The sequence below is a fragment of the Quercus robur genome, chromosome 5, assembly GCF_932294415.1.
Source record: "Quercus robur chromosome 5, dhQueRobu3.1, whole genome shotgun sequence".
Classification (NCBI taxonomy): Eukaryota; Viridiplantae; Streptophyta; class Magnoliopsida; order Fagales; family Fagaceae; genus Quercus; species Quercus robur.
Genome location: NC_065538.1, coordinates 324,315 through 341,082, shown reverse-complemented (window position 1 = coordinate 341,082; position 16,768 = coordinate 324,315). Strand labels below are relative to the sequence as shown.

The window sequence follows — 16,768 nt, the reverse complement described above, 5'->3', positions numbered from 1 at the left end:
CCAAGAGCCTCCTCCTCCTCCACCATGTGGATCATGCATGCAAGTATAATCTTTATCCTTAACTCATTTTTTATGTTGCTATAATGTTAATTTAAGATTAAAGCATGTTAGTGTTTATTTAAATTTCTTGAATATGTTTGAATGTTCTTAAATGTTCTTATGTGTTCTTCACATGTTCTTGGTTGTTCATCACGTGTTCATGCATAACACTAGTTTTGATCTTAAATCCACATAAAAAATATGAAAAAGATGTTTGTTTCATAGATCTTTCAAATCTTTAAATCTAGGATATCACCATTTACCCACATCCACACACATTCACTAGAATTTATTTTTTCAATCCAAATGCAATGCTTAATAAATTGAATTAGGGTTTATCACATGCACACACATTAAATTCAACATGTAAATTGATTGATAACATATTGGATAATGAGATATGAATGTTGACCACTATAATCTAGAAGACCAGTTTCACCGGGCAAGGTGGTGCCTAACACCTTCCCACCTTATAACATAGCCTCCGAGTTTAGATTAAGGGTTAGTAGATCGAATGTTTATCTATGCAATTTTCAATTTCTAGATTGTAACTAGGAAATAAAGTCATGTACTTTATCTTAGATTGAATTTAGGATCAAAACCATGTAATTTCCTAGAATCAATAAATTCAATTTCAAATTAATAAAATGAGAAATTTTTCAATTTTGGTTTTCTTATTTTTTTCAATAATTAAATAAGTGGCAACTTCATTGTAAAACCCTTAGTCTAAATGAGAAAATATAATTAGTCGAACTTCTATTTTGAGAGGTAATTACATGACTCCACCCATTCACGTGGATTTGGCCCAACATCCAAAAAAAGGGCTGAGGGTGCGGTCTCTCACAAGTATATAAAAAGTAACAATTACTTCAAGTATTATCTATTTAAAAAAAAAAAAGATTTTTATAGGTTTTATTTATTTATTTATCTTTTTATCTCTACAAAAATTTCACATTATTGTTTTTTATATGTTTGATCAATATTCTTTTAAGGTGAGCCATATGCTTCTAACTTCTGCGATAATGCGTTATATTTGTCTAATATACAACTAAAATTTATAAATTTCAAATTTATATTACTCAAATTTCTCATCTCTTAAGGAATAAGGAAATTGTTGTAATAATAAAAACTCATCACAAAATTACAATTTTATCTTAATCAAAATTAAAATGAAACCAAAGGAATAAAAGATAGACTTTATAATAATTTATTACTCATAAAGTGGGTAGGCATGTTCAAATTCATACCCATGTAGATTGTGTTTTGATATAAACTCAAATTCCAATTTCCAAAAAAACTAAGTATTAACCCAAACCAAAATTCAACCAAAGCAATAAAAGGAAGAGAGAAGACCTTGATGTGATGGGAAATTTAAAAAACACAATATCAAAACACAATTTTTTTTTTTTTAAACCTTCAACATTAATCAGAGTTATAAGAAAGAACAAAAGTCCACCAAAAGAAAGGAGAGAGAGAGAGAGTACTCGAAGTTATTTATTTATTTATTTATTTTTAAATTAATAAGTTGGTAGTGCTAAAATTTGTGCATTTGTTGATAAATTTGCAATGGTGATCCACAGGAAATCTATGCATTTGTTGATAAGCGATGTTTTCATCAAAGTGGTAATTACCTAGGTTCAAGTGGGTATATCTGTACACATGAGAGTTGTATACTGAGAACAAGTCTGTGTGGGCACAAAGGAGAGCCCGCCCCTGCTGAGTGGACCGTGGTGGAGAAAAGTGGAGCCGCCACCTAAATTCGGTCTAGGAACCGTATTGGGCTTTTTGGGCATATCACTTACATACTTTGGTCCACATACAAGATTATGGGTTTGGAGTTTGGGTATGGATTGGGAAGGTATTAGGCATCCAAGACCACTCGGCTTGTGGGCCAACCTCCATTATGTGTTGTTAGGCCATATTTAATTAAAGAGTTTATTAAAAGAGTCCTAATTCTTAACCTAAACATACATCATGCACTTAAGGAAATAACACACAACATATTAAAGATCACATCACAATATAAAGATTACATCACAATATATATCCAAGGGCAGCAAGCATATCACAAAAGCACATCACAAGGGCAACAAACACATCAACAAGGCATTAATCAAGCATATTCATCATATTCATCAATCAAGTCAAATGCATGTTCATGTAATTATGCATGACTTATCTCAAATATCTCACTACACCATAACACCTCAACATCTATGCATCAATGCATGTTCAAATTTTCATGAATGTTCATGTGATTCATCAAAGCATAAACCCTAATTATCAATCTATCAATTCAAGCATGTGAAACATGTTATTCTACTAACCCTAGACCTAAACATGTGAAAGCTAGACTCAACAAGACCTAAACAAAGAATTGAAACTAATTAAAACACACAAAATAGCAAGAATCCTAAATCTGTATTTTTGGGTACAAGTATGCGTGCGCATACATGAAGTATGCGTACACATGCCTCGAGTATGCGTATGCATACATAAAGCATGCGCACGCACATCACTCGCTATGAACGCACCAAGCACATTGATATCGACTGTCACATCACTTGCCATCATTTCAAGAAAAGCAATCTTAAGTTGTTCTCCATCTCCTTTACTAACTAGCCTACTGATATCTTTATCAAGACTCACCTGCCTAGTCGTTTTCGAGATCTTATATCCAAACTCCAGTTGGCTTCCTCCTTGCCACCTCGAGTTTGAAGGGATATGTTAGTGTATAGCTTAGACTAGATTAGCCTATTGAACTTAGCCCAATATAATGTACTTGTAGTTTACTCATATTACTTGTACTGTACACATACTTAGCCTATATAAGGCTCTCTATTGTACATTATTATTTTACATAGAATATACAGACTATTCAGTCTTTCTCTCTCACTTTGTATTCTTAACAGATGTATTAAAATAACATTTCACACGGCAATTTCACTAGCATATAATTACACATACTTCTGTTTAGTATATAGCAATTTATTTGAGCTAATACTAAACTCTCGTCTATAAGAAAACGACGTACAACCAAATATCCGTACTTATTGGAAGTACTAAATAGATGAATATTAGGTGGATAGTCGCAGGTACAGGGGTATGTAATTCACTGGATTTGGCATTGAATCCCACACTGAGAATGCACTTGAACATGTCATCCATTTCCTCGTCATTTCAGGGAAATGCCGATCAATCACATCCTTCAAAGTCTCAGTCTTGTTAACCCATTCTAGGCCTTGCTGTGTGTATGTTTTGGAGTTGAAACTGGACGTGAAAAAGCGATCAGCTTCTAGCCTCCTGAACAACATCATCGTACAAAACGAAGCATTAGTGCACTCTAAGAAAAAAAAAATAATAATAAAATTTGTTATCTTATTCTTAGTATGACATGGAGCATACCTTGAAGCAATTAGTATGAAGAGAAAGAAAGCAGTCTCACTGATTGCAAAGCCTTTGATCTTCTTCTCTGCCATTAAGCCAACTTGCAAGTCCAACTTCTCCACATCATCTCCATACACATCATAGAGAGCTTTGATGACTTCTTCATCATCTGTCAAATCTTGCCACTTGCTAATAGGAATCATCATCAAGTTCCTCCGGAACTCATTGTACCTGGGAACTTCCCTCTCTCTATCTCTATAAACTAATGGTCCAACATTGTAAAATTAGATTTGGACTATGAAAGTGGAAATAAAATGAGAGTTGTAAATAGATATTGAAGAATGAGATGATATACTTTCCAAGCTGGCCATATCAAGAGGATCTGGTCTATCTTCTCCATTAATATCATGGGCTACAAGGTTCCTCATCCATGATGGATAGTTCCATAATGTGAGTGCCCCACAAGACTGATGACCCAATGATACTAGCATTTGCTCCATTCCAATTGTTGACAATTTTCTCTCTCCTTCAATACCCACTAATTCCCTCATAGGGACCCTGGATTCATAATCCCTACAGTTAGTCATGTAGAGTGTCTAGCAACGTAACATTTAATTAGTATCTTAAACTACTTTCCTTTTGAAAATTAATTCTAAACATTATTTTGTTGCAATGAAAAAAATTGCAATGTTGCTTCCTAAGTTGAGGAAAATGAAACACTATTTTTACATCTGAAAGCCTTTGTTTTTCACCCCCACATCATTAACAACACAATAAGAAAAATAATAATTAACTAGTTATAAAATGGAAATACTAGCACAACATCAACACCATATGCAACCACTACCAATACTACACATCTCTCCTCCATCAACACTACAAGTAGTACTATGTTGGAGCTTGGGAGCCTTGAAATGTTCTTAGTTTTACCAACATTCAAGGCCATATTTTTTTTGTAGAATATCCTAGTCTGTTAGCCCACAGGGCTTGGGCCCATTTAATTGTACTTGCCCTAGACTCATTGTACTTGTTCTCCATACCTATTGTGCCTATATAAAGGCTCTCTCTTGTACAATGTTTCTCAGTCTCCTTGTCTTTTCATTTTTAACAGCGGAAAATTATTAGGTACTCCGAAGTACTATAAATGCGTATTCCTTCCTCTCACATGAATAGTAGGTCCCATCATAAATTTAATTAGTAGAACCTCAAAAAAAAAAAAAAAATGTGAGAGGAGGGAGTACACATTTATGGTATTTCAGGAGTACACAATAATTTCCCCTTAACAGCATATATGAATGTCCACACACCCCCCCCCCCCCCCCCCCAAAAAAAAGAAAAAGAAAAAGAAGAGCATCTATTCACATTTAACCTTATGATCTTAAATTATAAATAATGTTCTCTCTAATTTGATCTCCAATTCTGTAATCCTGATTCTGCCCCTGCACACATGGTTCTTGGCTCCTAGTACATTTGTGCTGATGTCTCCAAAGAAAACTATAAATTTTGCAGCAAGATGCAAAAAACCCATAAAAGGTGGGAAAAAAATGGCAAGAAAATGTCCATCGTACTGGTGCCTAATATTTGCAGATATACTGTAAGAAGAGAGAAAGGGAAGTACTCATGTAGTATGGGAGGATGTTTGTCTTCTGAAGTTGAAGACGTGATGTCCCTAAGGACAAGTGTTTCAGGTAGAAGTGAATGCATTCTGTAGGCGCTTACAAACTCTTCAGTTAGTGAATAGGGAACTCCATGATCTCTCGGCTTTTTAAGACCAACCAATCCACTCAGTATTGATCCCAATATATGTCCAAGTAACTCCTTAAATTTCTTCCCCAAAAGTCCATACCTGAAAAAAAACATGGTTTACATATTTGATTTTCAGTGAAGTGTAAAGTAGAAAGCAATGGCAATAGAAGTGCATTAAATGTTACTCTCATCTTTGCTGATTTCCTCTTTTTTCTCATAACTTGTAAAAGGATCTCTGTGTTTTTATCATTTCTTCATCAAATTAAAACAAATATTTAATGTCACTACTTTAAACATGACCACTATGTTTCATTGACTTCTTTAATATGTCTTAACTATCTTACCAGTTTATCCTCATCCCTACTAGAAGAGTATCGGTCTTCAGGAGTTCAACGGTCCAGTCAATGGTGTGGATTTTAGCAATGACAGCTGCAGTCACCAATCTTGCGTGCCTATAGAGCTGCTCATCATCCAAATCAGGGTAATTTACCTAAAACCAAAGAACAATAAACTAAATCATTAACTGAACATAATATATATTATTCATGAAGTGCATACATTGTTATCACACATATTTCTTGCGTATGAGGAAAATTATAGCATAAGATTCTACAATTGCAAACCAGACAAAATATGACAGTTTAATTTTCATGCAGCAATATTGCAATTTTTCCAAAATTGGTCCAAAACCGTTCAAATTAGATGCCAGAAATGTTCAAGTACATAACACCAACTTCACCATTGGGAAAAAGAATCACAGAATATAAACTAAAACAAAAATAACTTACTTTTAGCATATCACATACAGCATTGTGCTCTTTGACAAATAACGCTTGTAGGAGGGAAAAGCCAGCCCAGCAATTTCGAACATCACCTGAGATAGGAATGCCTTTCTCATTATGCTGAAGCAGCCCATCTTCTGAGATCTTCAATTTTCCATCTTTGAATGTCCTCACTCTTCTCATGCCCTCCTTGTCATTCCCATAAATTACACTCCCATCCCTAGTCATGTAAAAAAAAAATTCATTCTCACAAAGTACACATTCTTTTCTAATGACTTGATTTTACAAACCTAGACAAGTTAAACTCAAAAGTATTGACAATTGGAATACAACCGAAAGCTCAGGTCCAGTTGATTATCCCACTCCACATTCTTGACTACGAGCCTACCTAACAGAAACTTTAAACTTGCCACAGAGAATTAGTTCCAAAAATTAGATGTCCCAGCAATTTTTGGTGAAATCCACCCCCATTTCCTTTTATTTTTATTTTTAAATTCAATTCTTTTTATTTACTCAGGTTAAAAGCTCCCTTTCTAGTAACTGTTATATATTGTACTGCTCAGTATGTTATCCATGGCAACAAATGGAGACAGTTGTAACACGCAACATTGTTTAAAACAATTAGCTTGGGATTTGCATTCTAATATAATTATTTGAAGAATAAGTGTTTTTTCTTGGATAAATATTTGAAGATAAAATGTTATTAGTTATTCATAAGAACATGTAATATGCTGTTTTGTTTGCATATGGATAATTCTATTCTAATGCTTTGTTTGTTTACAAAAGAGATAGGAGGAAAGATGAGAACTTCCAATCCTACATCCTCTTGAGTCTAATTTGTTGCTATTAGTTCCCAAAATAAAAATCTCCTTCTCCATTTTCTCTGCATTCAGACAGAGGGGATCACATATGAAATTGTTTAAACATGTTTATTAAACTTATGAATTTGAATGAGTTCTTATACCTATAAGCACTTATAATAGTAAGAGATAGTACTTTGAAAACTACTTACCACCAAGGAGTCCTTGTATTCGGAGAGCCATTCTTGAGGTGACACAAATCAATAGAGACTTTTTTGGTCTTAAAAAACTTGAAAGACTTTAAGGGACACCCACTTGAAATTTCATCAGGAGCTCTGATCTCTATCTGCTAAAAGAATTATGAAAAATTAATTTATCTTAATCGACAAATAAAATGTTTCTAACCATGTAACTATAATTTTTAAGTCATTTGTTTGAGCCATAGATATTAGGCCTTTTGATATCGCAATATTCTTTGTCAATTACGATCATAAAATTTAACATTATGGATGGCTGTAATTGATCAACATGCATATAATATATGACCGAATTGGTTTATGACACATTGGAATAGGATCCTCTCCATTTGCTTGAAATAGAAAGAGTTCATTTCACGATTAAGAGTTTATTTCTTGGATCTGATTGTGTACACATGTAATGTGAAACATAAAATGGATCTATTTCAAATGAAGAAGATCCTAATACTTAGTTATTGTTATGCTTGAACTCACTTTGCTAGAAAGCAAACTTTGATTAAGACAATATTGAAATTAAAACCTGTTCAGTGTCCTCCAAATGATCAACCCAGTCATGAATCATGAACTGTATCCATGAGCAGGCTATCATGTTGAATTGCTTCCCATTGTCTATGAACTTTTTCCTCACCAAAAGCTTTGATGCTACTACTGTTGGATGGGGCTCTAACAGCTGTGGAGATTGATGAGAAATGATACACGAACATGGTGCATATTATTACTTGTGAAGAAAAGGACTGTGTTGCCTACTAACATACCATAAATTGACACAAGTAAAAAAAAGAACATATTCCAACATAGAAAATACAGGCCAAATAGTGTTATTTAAACAATCATGTGATGCACATGAATAAATTCTCAGAATATATGGGCAGGTGGTAGTTTCGTTTAGGGGTGATTGGGTGAAGGTGTCAAACTCATTTAATTGGTAAGCTGTTTTGCTCTTAGGCCAAAAGAAAAATGGGGTGTTGTCTTGGCCTAGAATTCATAAAATCAATGGGTACAGATTACAAAATGGGGTGTTGTCTGACTACACCTAAATGATTTGTTTTGGTGTTTTTGTTTTTGTTTTTTATTATTACTTGGCAACACATTAGACAAAATATTGGACAGATTACAAAAATATAGAACTAAGTTTGGTTACAAACTTGGATGTAGCTTGAGGTTACAACAAATAATAGGAAGATGACATGTGTCCATGTCATGTGCAATACACATGACTTCCTAAACCACACTTATGTGATTGTATATAATTTTGGACACATGTCATCTTCTTATTGTTGAAGCTAAAACTAAGTTTGTAGCCAAACTTTGTCTTAAAATATAATACTAATTGACTAAGGCTGATGAGTTGTTTCAAAGATTTGCTTGTGTTTGGAGAGTTTTCATATAATTATTTAGGTGACAACTCTAATTAGTATTTAGTTACAAGAGTAATGGATATATAATGAAATAAAAAATATGATTTTATTTAAGAAACCAACTAAAATTTTGATCTTTCTAGCCATGAATAATGTTAAGACCATGCTTCGTAACAAAATAAAAGGTGATTTTTTTAACAGGTTCTATGATTTTGTACATTGAACGAAAATTGCAACAAAATTTATTATAGAATTAATAATATATAATTTGTGAGATTCAAATTAAGGTTGAGCTTCACTTTAATGGGTGATTGAGTTGAATTTTATAAAGAAACAATAACTTTTTTTGTATTTTTATTTATATTTTGTTAATATTAAATAAATGATAGTTTGAATTTTTATATATTAGTTTAGTTTTGAATCTTATTATATTTCTTGTTCTTAAAAGGTAAAAGTTTTTTGTTTTATACTTTGGTTTTAAAAATGAAATCATGGTTTCATGCTTGGAAAGAAATATGATTTCTTGAAGAGCCATACATATATTATTGAACTTTTTGTTTTTCACACCCCTAAAATTTTAGAGCGCCCCGATTAGTGGTGTGCATGGATCATGTTGGAAGGTTTCTTCAACCTAATTTAACCTTGCTACCACCTAAATATATCACATGTGTAGAACCCAACCCAACCCAACCTAACCCACATAAATCAAGTTGGATTAGGTTGAGTCAGTAAGTTGTGTTTACATGTTTTTTGCTATATAAAAATTTGGACTTTCATAAACTATTTAAGAACTTTTTTTAATACATTATTTTAATTTACATAAGGATAAAGTTTGGCTACAAACTTGGTTGTAGCCTAAGGCTACTACTTCACTTAATATCTTTTTATTAGATGTGAATTTTAACAAATTTATCATTGGATTGCATTTTCTTCTAATATCCTCTGTGCTTGCAAAATTTTCAGAAGATCAAAGATCAATAGCTATGTTATCAATCAGTTTTTTAAATTGCAAGTTTTTGTAGTCTAAAATTATGCATAAGAAATATAATAAGAAACATCTGATTGGCCCAAAATTTGACATGTGTGTTAAGAGCGAAAAGAACATTTAATCCAATAGTTAGAGTTTCAAAGTATATAGCAATGTTAATTTTTTTAAAGAAAGTTGTAGCTTAAGGCTACAACCAAGTTTACAGACAAACTTTGTCCTTTACATAATATGCCTGAATTATAGTAACCCAAATTTCCAAATTCATCCTAACTAATTCTCAAAATACAAAAATATATCAAACTAAAAAGATTAAAATAGAGATAATAAAATAACCTAATATATATGAAAAGTTGTCTTAAGATTAGATGAGTGGAAAAAACAATCCCTAAACTTGACCCAATCCAAGTCTTAAATAAAATTTCAACTCAACCCAATCGATCAATCCATGAAAACCAATCCAACGTATATCGAGCTGAATTGAATTGGCTCTCTTAAATTAGTGGAAGCTTTGATACTAATTGTTGAGATTTGCTGATGCAGAAGTTTTATTAGAATAATAAATTTAACAATAAAAAAGAAAGTACTTTTCAAAGTAAATACCTTGTAATAAATCTCACCACACTCAAGTAGAATACATAAAGAAGTTCTAAATAAAATAGAATTTTATTGATGCTTAAAACATTAGTAGTGCTACAAGTACTACAAATTTTACTCCCCCGTCTCACTTTGTTTGTCTTCTATTCCATTTTGAGATATTCCAAAATATTGTCCTATTTCTAAAAATAAAAGTCATTAATTTACTAATGTTCCAATTATACTACTATTGATTTACTAAATCAATTTTTTGATAAATTTATTTAATAGTAATTTTGGAAACTTATACATTTTTAAAAGATAGACAAGACAATAAATGATGTTCCCTTAAAAAGTTTAACTTTTCAAATAGAACAAACAAAGTGGAACGGAGGGAGTACTAAATTAGGCTTACAAATTGATGTGTCACCAACCATAAGGAAACAATTAAAATATTCGGTTATGAGGTAATTGAAGTCAACCAATCACATTAATTGTCATCTCAATTTGTAAATTTTATGTAGTAAAACTTGTAGCACGTTTAACATTTTTCGTTGAGACAAACTTTGTCACAATTAGTAGATATGTAAATTGGTTATTGGATTAATTTTCATATCCAATCACACGTCCAAAACCAATTTGAACATGTCCGGACCTCTGTTGTAAACACGGCTTGCACAAAGTCCAACTTTGCAGCTGCTAATTCTCTCAGAGACTTGGAATAAATTAAAATATTGTGGCTAAGACAGCATAAGAACGAGAATTAAAGCCACGTGGACAGATTATTCCGGATGGAGAAAAAGAGAGGGGAAAAAATACACCCTGTTTCGGGTGTATATTTCCTCATATTCACAGCTGGGAGGACCCATGTGGGACCTGTGAGTAGAGTATACTTCCTCAAGAGAGAGAGTGGTGGTGTTGACTTTAATAGGGTCGGTTTCGTCAAGTCAAGTTGAACCCTGTTACAGGTGTATGCTTCCTCCCCTCAGCTGTGAGGGGAGGAAGCATAATAGGGTGTATTTTTCCCCAATCCAGAGAGAGAGAGAGAGGTTTTTTTTTTTTTTTTTTTTTTTTTTTTTTTTTTTTTTTTTTTTTTTTTTTATGGAGCATACTGTAAATTGGTGGGATAGTGAGACAGAGAATGGCTCTCTTGTGTGACATCTTGTTAGTTATAAAATTAATACACTCCAATCAAGCAAAAATAACAGTTAGAAGTTACAACTTCATCATTAAATAATTAAGGTGATTGGAACTCTTACCCCATATGGTGAAGATGATGGAGGCATGTTTCGACCCAAAAAGGTTCCTTGGCTACCAATGGTATCATCACTAGGGTGATTGCACTTTCCATCAGCCGTCCTATAGGCAAATTCTTCTGTGTTATATCTCTGTCCATTGATTTCTCCGACCGGCAATAGATTATAACGTTGGTGCAAGTGTCTTCTAATTCCCAGATAAGCAGCTCCAATAATTACTGGTAGTCTGTGCCATGCGTCCAGCTTGTCTACCAGGTGTACAACCTAATTAATATCAAACATAGTAAATGTTATCAAACATATATGGTAACTGATATGTCAACATATATAGTAAGAGGGAAAAAGAGATTGCACTAACACAGAACAATATGGTGTCCAGGAGAGTCATTTTGGCCACCATATACTTGAGTTGAGGGTGGATGAAGTGTGACAAAAAAAGATGGAATATTGTCATCGCTTTTTGTGGAAGATGCTCCTTCTTGAGAAACCTTGTTCTGCTCAAGCTGAAATGAGAGGACAATAATTGAGAGCTAGGGGTCAGATTTTTCAATTTAAAACCTGTATTTTGAGAACGTGTAAAACGTGTTTTCGATTTTTAAATTGTGTTAAATAAAATAAGTAAGGATCCGATTGGTACATTGTGTTCAGTTTTCAAATAACATTACTATTGTTTTTACACATTTTTTTCAATTATATATATTCCTAAAAAATACAAATAATATTATTAGAGTAATATTACCAAATAAGTGTTTAATATTTTGAAAAATATGAGCTCAACCAAAACATATTAGTGCATTTTTGGTAAAAATAAATGTTATCTCTACTGCATTTTCATTAAAAATTATAAATGCGAGATCATTATTGATTATTATGAGTGAAAAAAAAATTATAAATTTAAATTAAAACTAATAATACCTTATTAATTATTACTTATAATTTGTTAGAAAATATAATGTAATATATATATATATATTTTTTTTGAGAATGTTTATTTATTTTTATTTTTATTTAAGTGGGTTTTTTTGTTTCAAATAACAAATTCCTGTTTTAATACTAATAAAATCATAAAGAGAAAAAAAAAAAACTACGGTACTAATTAAGTTAAACCTCTCTTATAATGGCCCAAACAACCTCAAGAATAGCCCAAACAACAACCAAATTTTTATTAAAAAGAAGTCAATTTATTAGTATCTCAAAAAAAAAAAAAAAAAAAAAAGAAAAATCCCTTTTATCACAGTGAGACATATTTAATATTAATGACTGGAGTGTCTCATCTCACATAGTCGCACCGCTGCCGCCAGCATGCCCATCATTTCGCCGTCGCGTCCATGCATCACTATCAAGGCATCACGCCTAGCCCACGGATTCTGCTCTCGACGACGGCATAGCTGGTATTTATCTTTCTCTCACATCTCTGATAACTAGTATTTATCTCTTCTTTCTCTTAGATCTGATTTTTGATGTGGTCTCTCTCCTCGTACGGTATTTGTGAGCTCACTGACTAGAGTTTTTTTTTTTTTTTTGGGTAAAAACCGAAGCTTTAATTTGGGAAAGTAAGGTCAAAGTAGTTGAGGAAAGAGGGTTTACACATTACTGCTTACTGGGAAGGTGAATGAGGACCACGAAATGTTGGATTTGGTGCATTCGATTTTGGTTGGTTGATTTATGCAGAGTGCCGACAGTAAGGTGGGCCTATGGGCCAGCGGGTGTACTCCAACAATAAATAATGCTTGGTCATGAATTTTGTCTTTTTGTTGAACATTTAATTGTTTATATGATTGTATAAAACGTAACACAAACTCAACCTTCAACCACCCCAACAAAGGGGAAATTCTAGTTAACTAATTTAATTTTTCTAACTATCTAGTTAGTAATCAAGGTTTTAAAACTATTCTTTTTACTAGCACCTCGAGTCTTTGAGACTCGATTTTGGCCTATAAATCAAGTCTCAAAGACTCGATTTTTATGGTCTAATCACATCTAATGTGACATTTTTCTGTGGCGTGCGAACCACCTGAAAATCGAGCCTCTAAGGCTCGATTTATAACCAAAAAAATTTGAAGTATCATGTACTTCATAGCCAAAATATCCATAAACAAATTTCAGAAATCCCAAACACAACCATCCCAAACTAAGAGGCTCAAATCAGAGGGACAGATCAAAGGGAGAGAGAGCTCACCTCATTGGCGCGTGGCCTGGGCCACGCGACCCAGGCCGTCGCGTGACCCAGGCCGCGCGCGACCTGGGCTCGTGCGCCAGCCTGGGTCGCGCGCGACCTGGGCTCGCACCCCGGCCTAGGTCATGCGTCGGCCTGGGTCGCGCGTGACCTAGGCTTGCACGCGGCCTGGGCTCGCGCGCCGGCCTGGGTTCTGGTGATTTTTTTCTCCGATCTCCATCTTCTCCGATGTTCTGGTTTTTTTTCTCTCCGATCTCGATCTTCTCTCTCTTTTCTGTTTCTGGGTTTTTTTTTTCTTTGGTTGTGCTCTGATGTTCTGGTCTGATTTCATTTTATTTATAAGAGTTATAAATCGAGTCTTAGAGACTCGATTTCCATGTAATTGCCGCGTAGAAAAATATGCCACATCGGATGTAATTAGAGCATGAAAATCGAGTCTTTGATACTTGATTTATAGGCCAAAATCGAGCATCAAAAACTCGAGATGCTAGAAAAAAAAATAGTTTTAAAACCTTAACTACTAACTAGATAGTTGGGAAATTATGGCTAATTTCCCATTTCGTTCCCCAACAAAGGTGATTATAAATGAGTATTCCCCATTTGTGTTTGTATAGTACACCAGCCAAAGCATGGGAGAATGTCGATGTGGCTGGATTTGGACCTTACACGTGGAGTGGCTATGATTAGAGGAAGAGGAAACGTTGGCTATAAAACCTTATCCTTGGCTTGTGCTAAAGGTGTGACTGCCTTAGGAAGGAAGTAAAATATGCATCTGACATGGTACTCAAGCACTCACAAAAGGGAGATAGTGACTTTCTAAAGTCAGCAGCTATGAGAACATCCCTTATTAGCTGAGTGCATGTTGGACCACTTCAGAGACACGTATATCACCTACAGTACTCTTGATGTCCCTCTCATTGCTCAAGAGTTGTTCCCCAAGCAGTGGCAGAATCACCTACTCGCATGCCACAGTGCCATGTTGGCATTTTCTTTCTCTTCCCGTCACCAAATAGTACCCCAGTTGTGGAATGGTCCAAAAATAGGAAATGATGATCAAACACCTGTCTTTGTACTCAGCCATATTCCTTAGATTATAAGAGGAACATGTAGCTGGACTTTTAGGGTAAGAACTCAAGTAGATCTTTTGAGAAGAGAGTAGAAAGTTGACAAGATAGGAATGTAGAAAATAAGGTCTCTCTTTTAAGGAAAAACACCCTTACTGTATAAGAGTTACCTCTTCTTTACATATAATACAAAAGCTGAATAGAGCAAGAACATTCTTACTTAAACTGTGGTTTTTCATCCCTTTCTTAGGGTTTTACACATACATCTTGTGTCAACTTTACCATTCTTGCAATCACTTTCTCCTTCTCTAACCTTTGTGATGTCAAAGCTTGTACTTTTGTCACTCATAAGCCTTTTCATTTAGATGTACTTTTAGATAACTTATTTCATCTCTTATATAAGCTCAAATCTAACTTGTGCATACATTTTTGGCGACTCCACTGGGGAATCTTTGGTTTATATACATCTTTGAGTGAGTTTTTTGTAGGTCTGTATATTTCTGTTTACTCTCATCTTCTTCATTCCTCCGAGGAAGAAAGTTACAGGAGTACTACCTGGTTCGAGTGACAACCAGTAAGCAGGGCCAAGTGTAGAGTACATATCCATGCATGCTGAGGGTATAGAGTCTTCTAGTGAGGCTAATCAACCTGAGAATAGGAATATCATGACAGCTATTGAGGACCTTAAGCGCTTTTAGACTGCCATGTAGGCAGAATTCCAGGCTTTACGTCAAGAAATGTTCATACCTCAACCTCCACAAGGTTGTCAAGGTCCTCGAGGATCTCCTTATCTGACTAAGGAAGATATTTCTACTATTTTGTTCGAAGCTAAGAAAGCAGAGAGTACTGTTTATATTGATACCAGGCACCCTTATTCTAAGGAAGTAGCTGGTAAGCCTTATCTTGCCAACTATGCTCCTCCCATCTTTCCCAAGTATGATGGCATGGCATGAAACGCTAGGGAACATATAAGTGGTACATAGATGCACTGACAGCCCATTCTTATGATCATGAGTTGAGGCTCAGGGAGTTTTTCAAGTCATTGGAAGGTCGTGCTTTTACTTGGTAAACTAGCCTTACACCAGGGTCGGTTCTGAGTTGAAACAATATGGCAACGCAATTCATGAAGAAGTTCTTTTCTTTAGAAAAGAAGCTCACATTTTCAGATCTTCAACAAGAAAAACAAAGGGTATCTGAAGGGCTATTGGAGTATATTCGCAGGTTTAGAGACCTTTCTTTGCTGTGTTATGACCTTGTGGAAGAAGAAAAGCTGGTAGATGCTTGCATCTCTGGTATGCTGTACGAATATCGGTCTTATCTTGAGAATTTGCAGATTTCCAGTTTTACAAGGCTTGTAGAAGCTTCAAGGATGACAAGTATGTCTGTAAGGAAGCCTTCAAAGGGGTTGACTTCACAAACCACAAATAAACCTAGGCAGCCTTAGAGGAGAGAAGGCAAGAAGGTGGAAGTTGCTATGGTGGAGGAGCCCAAGAAGGTAGCCAAGGGTAAGAAGAGAGAGAGAGAGGTAGTATTCCTCCTCCTTTTACTGTTTCTATTGAAGAATTGTATAGCATCCTAGAAGCTTGGTTAAAGGACGGCGTGGTGGTGTTGCCCGAGTGTAAACGTGAATCTACAGATGAAGAAAAGCTGGTAGATGCTTGCATCTCTGGTATGCTGTACGAATATCGGCCTTATCTTGAGAATTTGCAGATTTCCAGTTTTACAAGGCTTGTAGAAGCTTCAAGGAAGACAAGTATGTCTGTAAGGAAGCCTTCAAAGGGGTTGATTTCACAGACCACAAATAAACCTAGGCAGCCTTGGAGGAGAGAAGGCAAGAAGGTGGAAATTGTTGTGGTGGAGGAGCCCAAGAAGGTAGCCAAGGGTAAGAAGAGGGAGAGAGGTAGTATTCCTACTCCTTTTATTGTTTCTATTGAAGAGTTGTATAGTATCTTAGAAGCTTGGTTAAAGGACGGCGTGGTGGTGTTACCTGAGTGCAAACGTGAATCTACATATGAAGAAAATCGAGGTCCACTTTACTGTAGGTACCATAGAAGGTGTGACCACCATACCATGGATTGTTATGCCTTGATAAACATTTTTCATGATAGGATAGCCAAGGGTGATTTGGTTATCAAAGGTGGGAAGAGGGCAGACCTAAGGATGCGAAGGCCAGAGGTGGTAATGACTTTCTTCATGGGTCATGAGGACCCCATGAAAGAAGAAGTTGAGAATATGGCTAGCAGTAGCTCATGGGTCGTAATCCGTCTGTTCTCTGCCTTGTGTTGTGGAGGAGCTTTAGGCTTTAAATTCCTTTTCTGATCGGTTTGCACTAGTCTCCGATT

General features: G+C 34.8%; 1 protein-coding gene across 3 annotated transcripts; it reads right to left on the bottom strand.

The window, feature by feature from the left end:
* Positions 1–2,802: 2,802 nt before the first annotated feature.
* On the bottom strand, positions 2,803–12,802 carry LOC126724735 (alpha-dioxygenase 2-like). 3 transcript variants are annotated; one of them, XM_050429106.1, is made up of 11 exons: positions 12,466–12,802; positions 11,545–11,689; positions 11,190–11,450; positions 7,532–7,681; positions 6,967–7,103; positions 5,961–6,174; positions 5,517–5,662; positions 5,045–5,272; positions 3,782–3,984; positions 3,445–3,688; positions 2,803–3,342 (listed from the first exon to the last, which is right to left on the bottom strand). In XM_050429106.1, exons 2-11 carry the CDS (start codon positions 11,638–11,640, stop codon positions 3,117–3,119), a joined length of 1,905 nt encoding a protein of 634 aa, XP_050285063.1. In that variant the 5' UTR covers positions 11,641–11,689; positions 12,466–12,802; the 3' UTR covers positions 2,803–3,116. The 3 variants fall into 3 exon arrangements, with proteins under 3 accessions (XP_050285063.1, XP_050285065.1, XP_050285064.1); XM_050429108.1 differs by having other exon boundaries at positions 6,967–7,100; XM_050429107.1 differs by having other exon boundaries at positions 12,476–12,802.
* Between the last annotated feature and the right edge of the window lie 3,966 nt (positions 12,803–16,768).

What these genes read in the sequence shown, in the direction of transcription:
- LOC126724735 (XM_050429106.1), bottom strand. Translation starts at nt 11,640, where the DNA reads ATGACAATATTCCATCTTTTTTTGTCACACTTCATCCACCCTCAACTC. An exon ending in AATACAAGGACTCCTTGGTG is followed by an intron (nt 6,175 to 6,966) that starts GTAAGTAGTTTT and finishes TTACATGACTAG; the next exon opens with GGATGGGAGTGTAATTTATG. An exon ending in GTAGGGATGAGGATAAACTG is followed by an intron (nt 5,273 to 5,516) that starts GTAAGATAGTTA and finishes GTTTTTTTTCAG; the next exon opens with GTATGGACTTTTGGGGAAGA.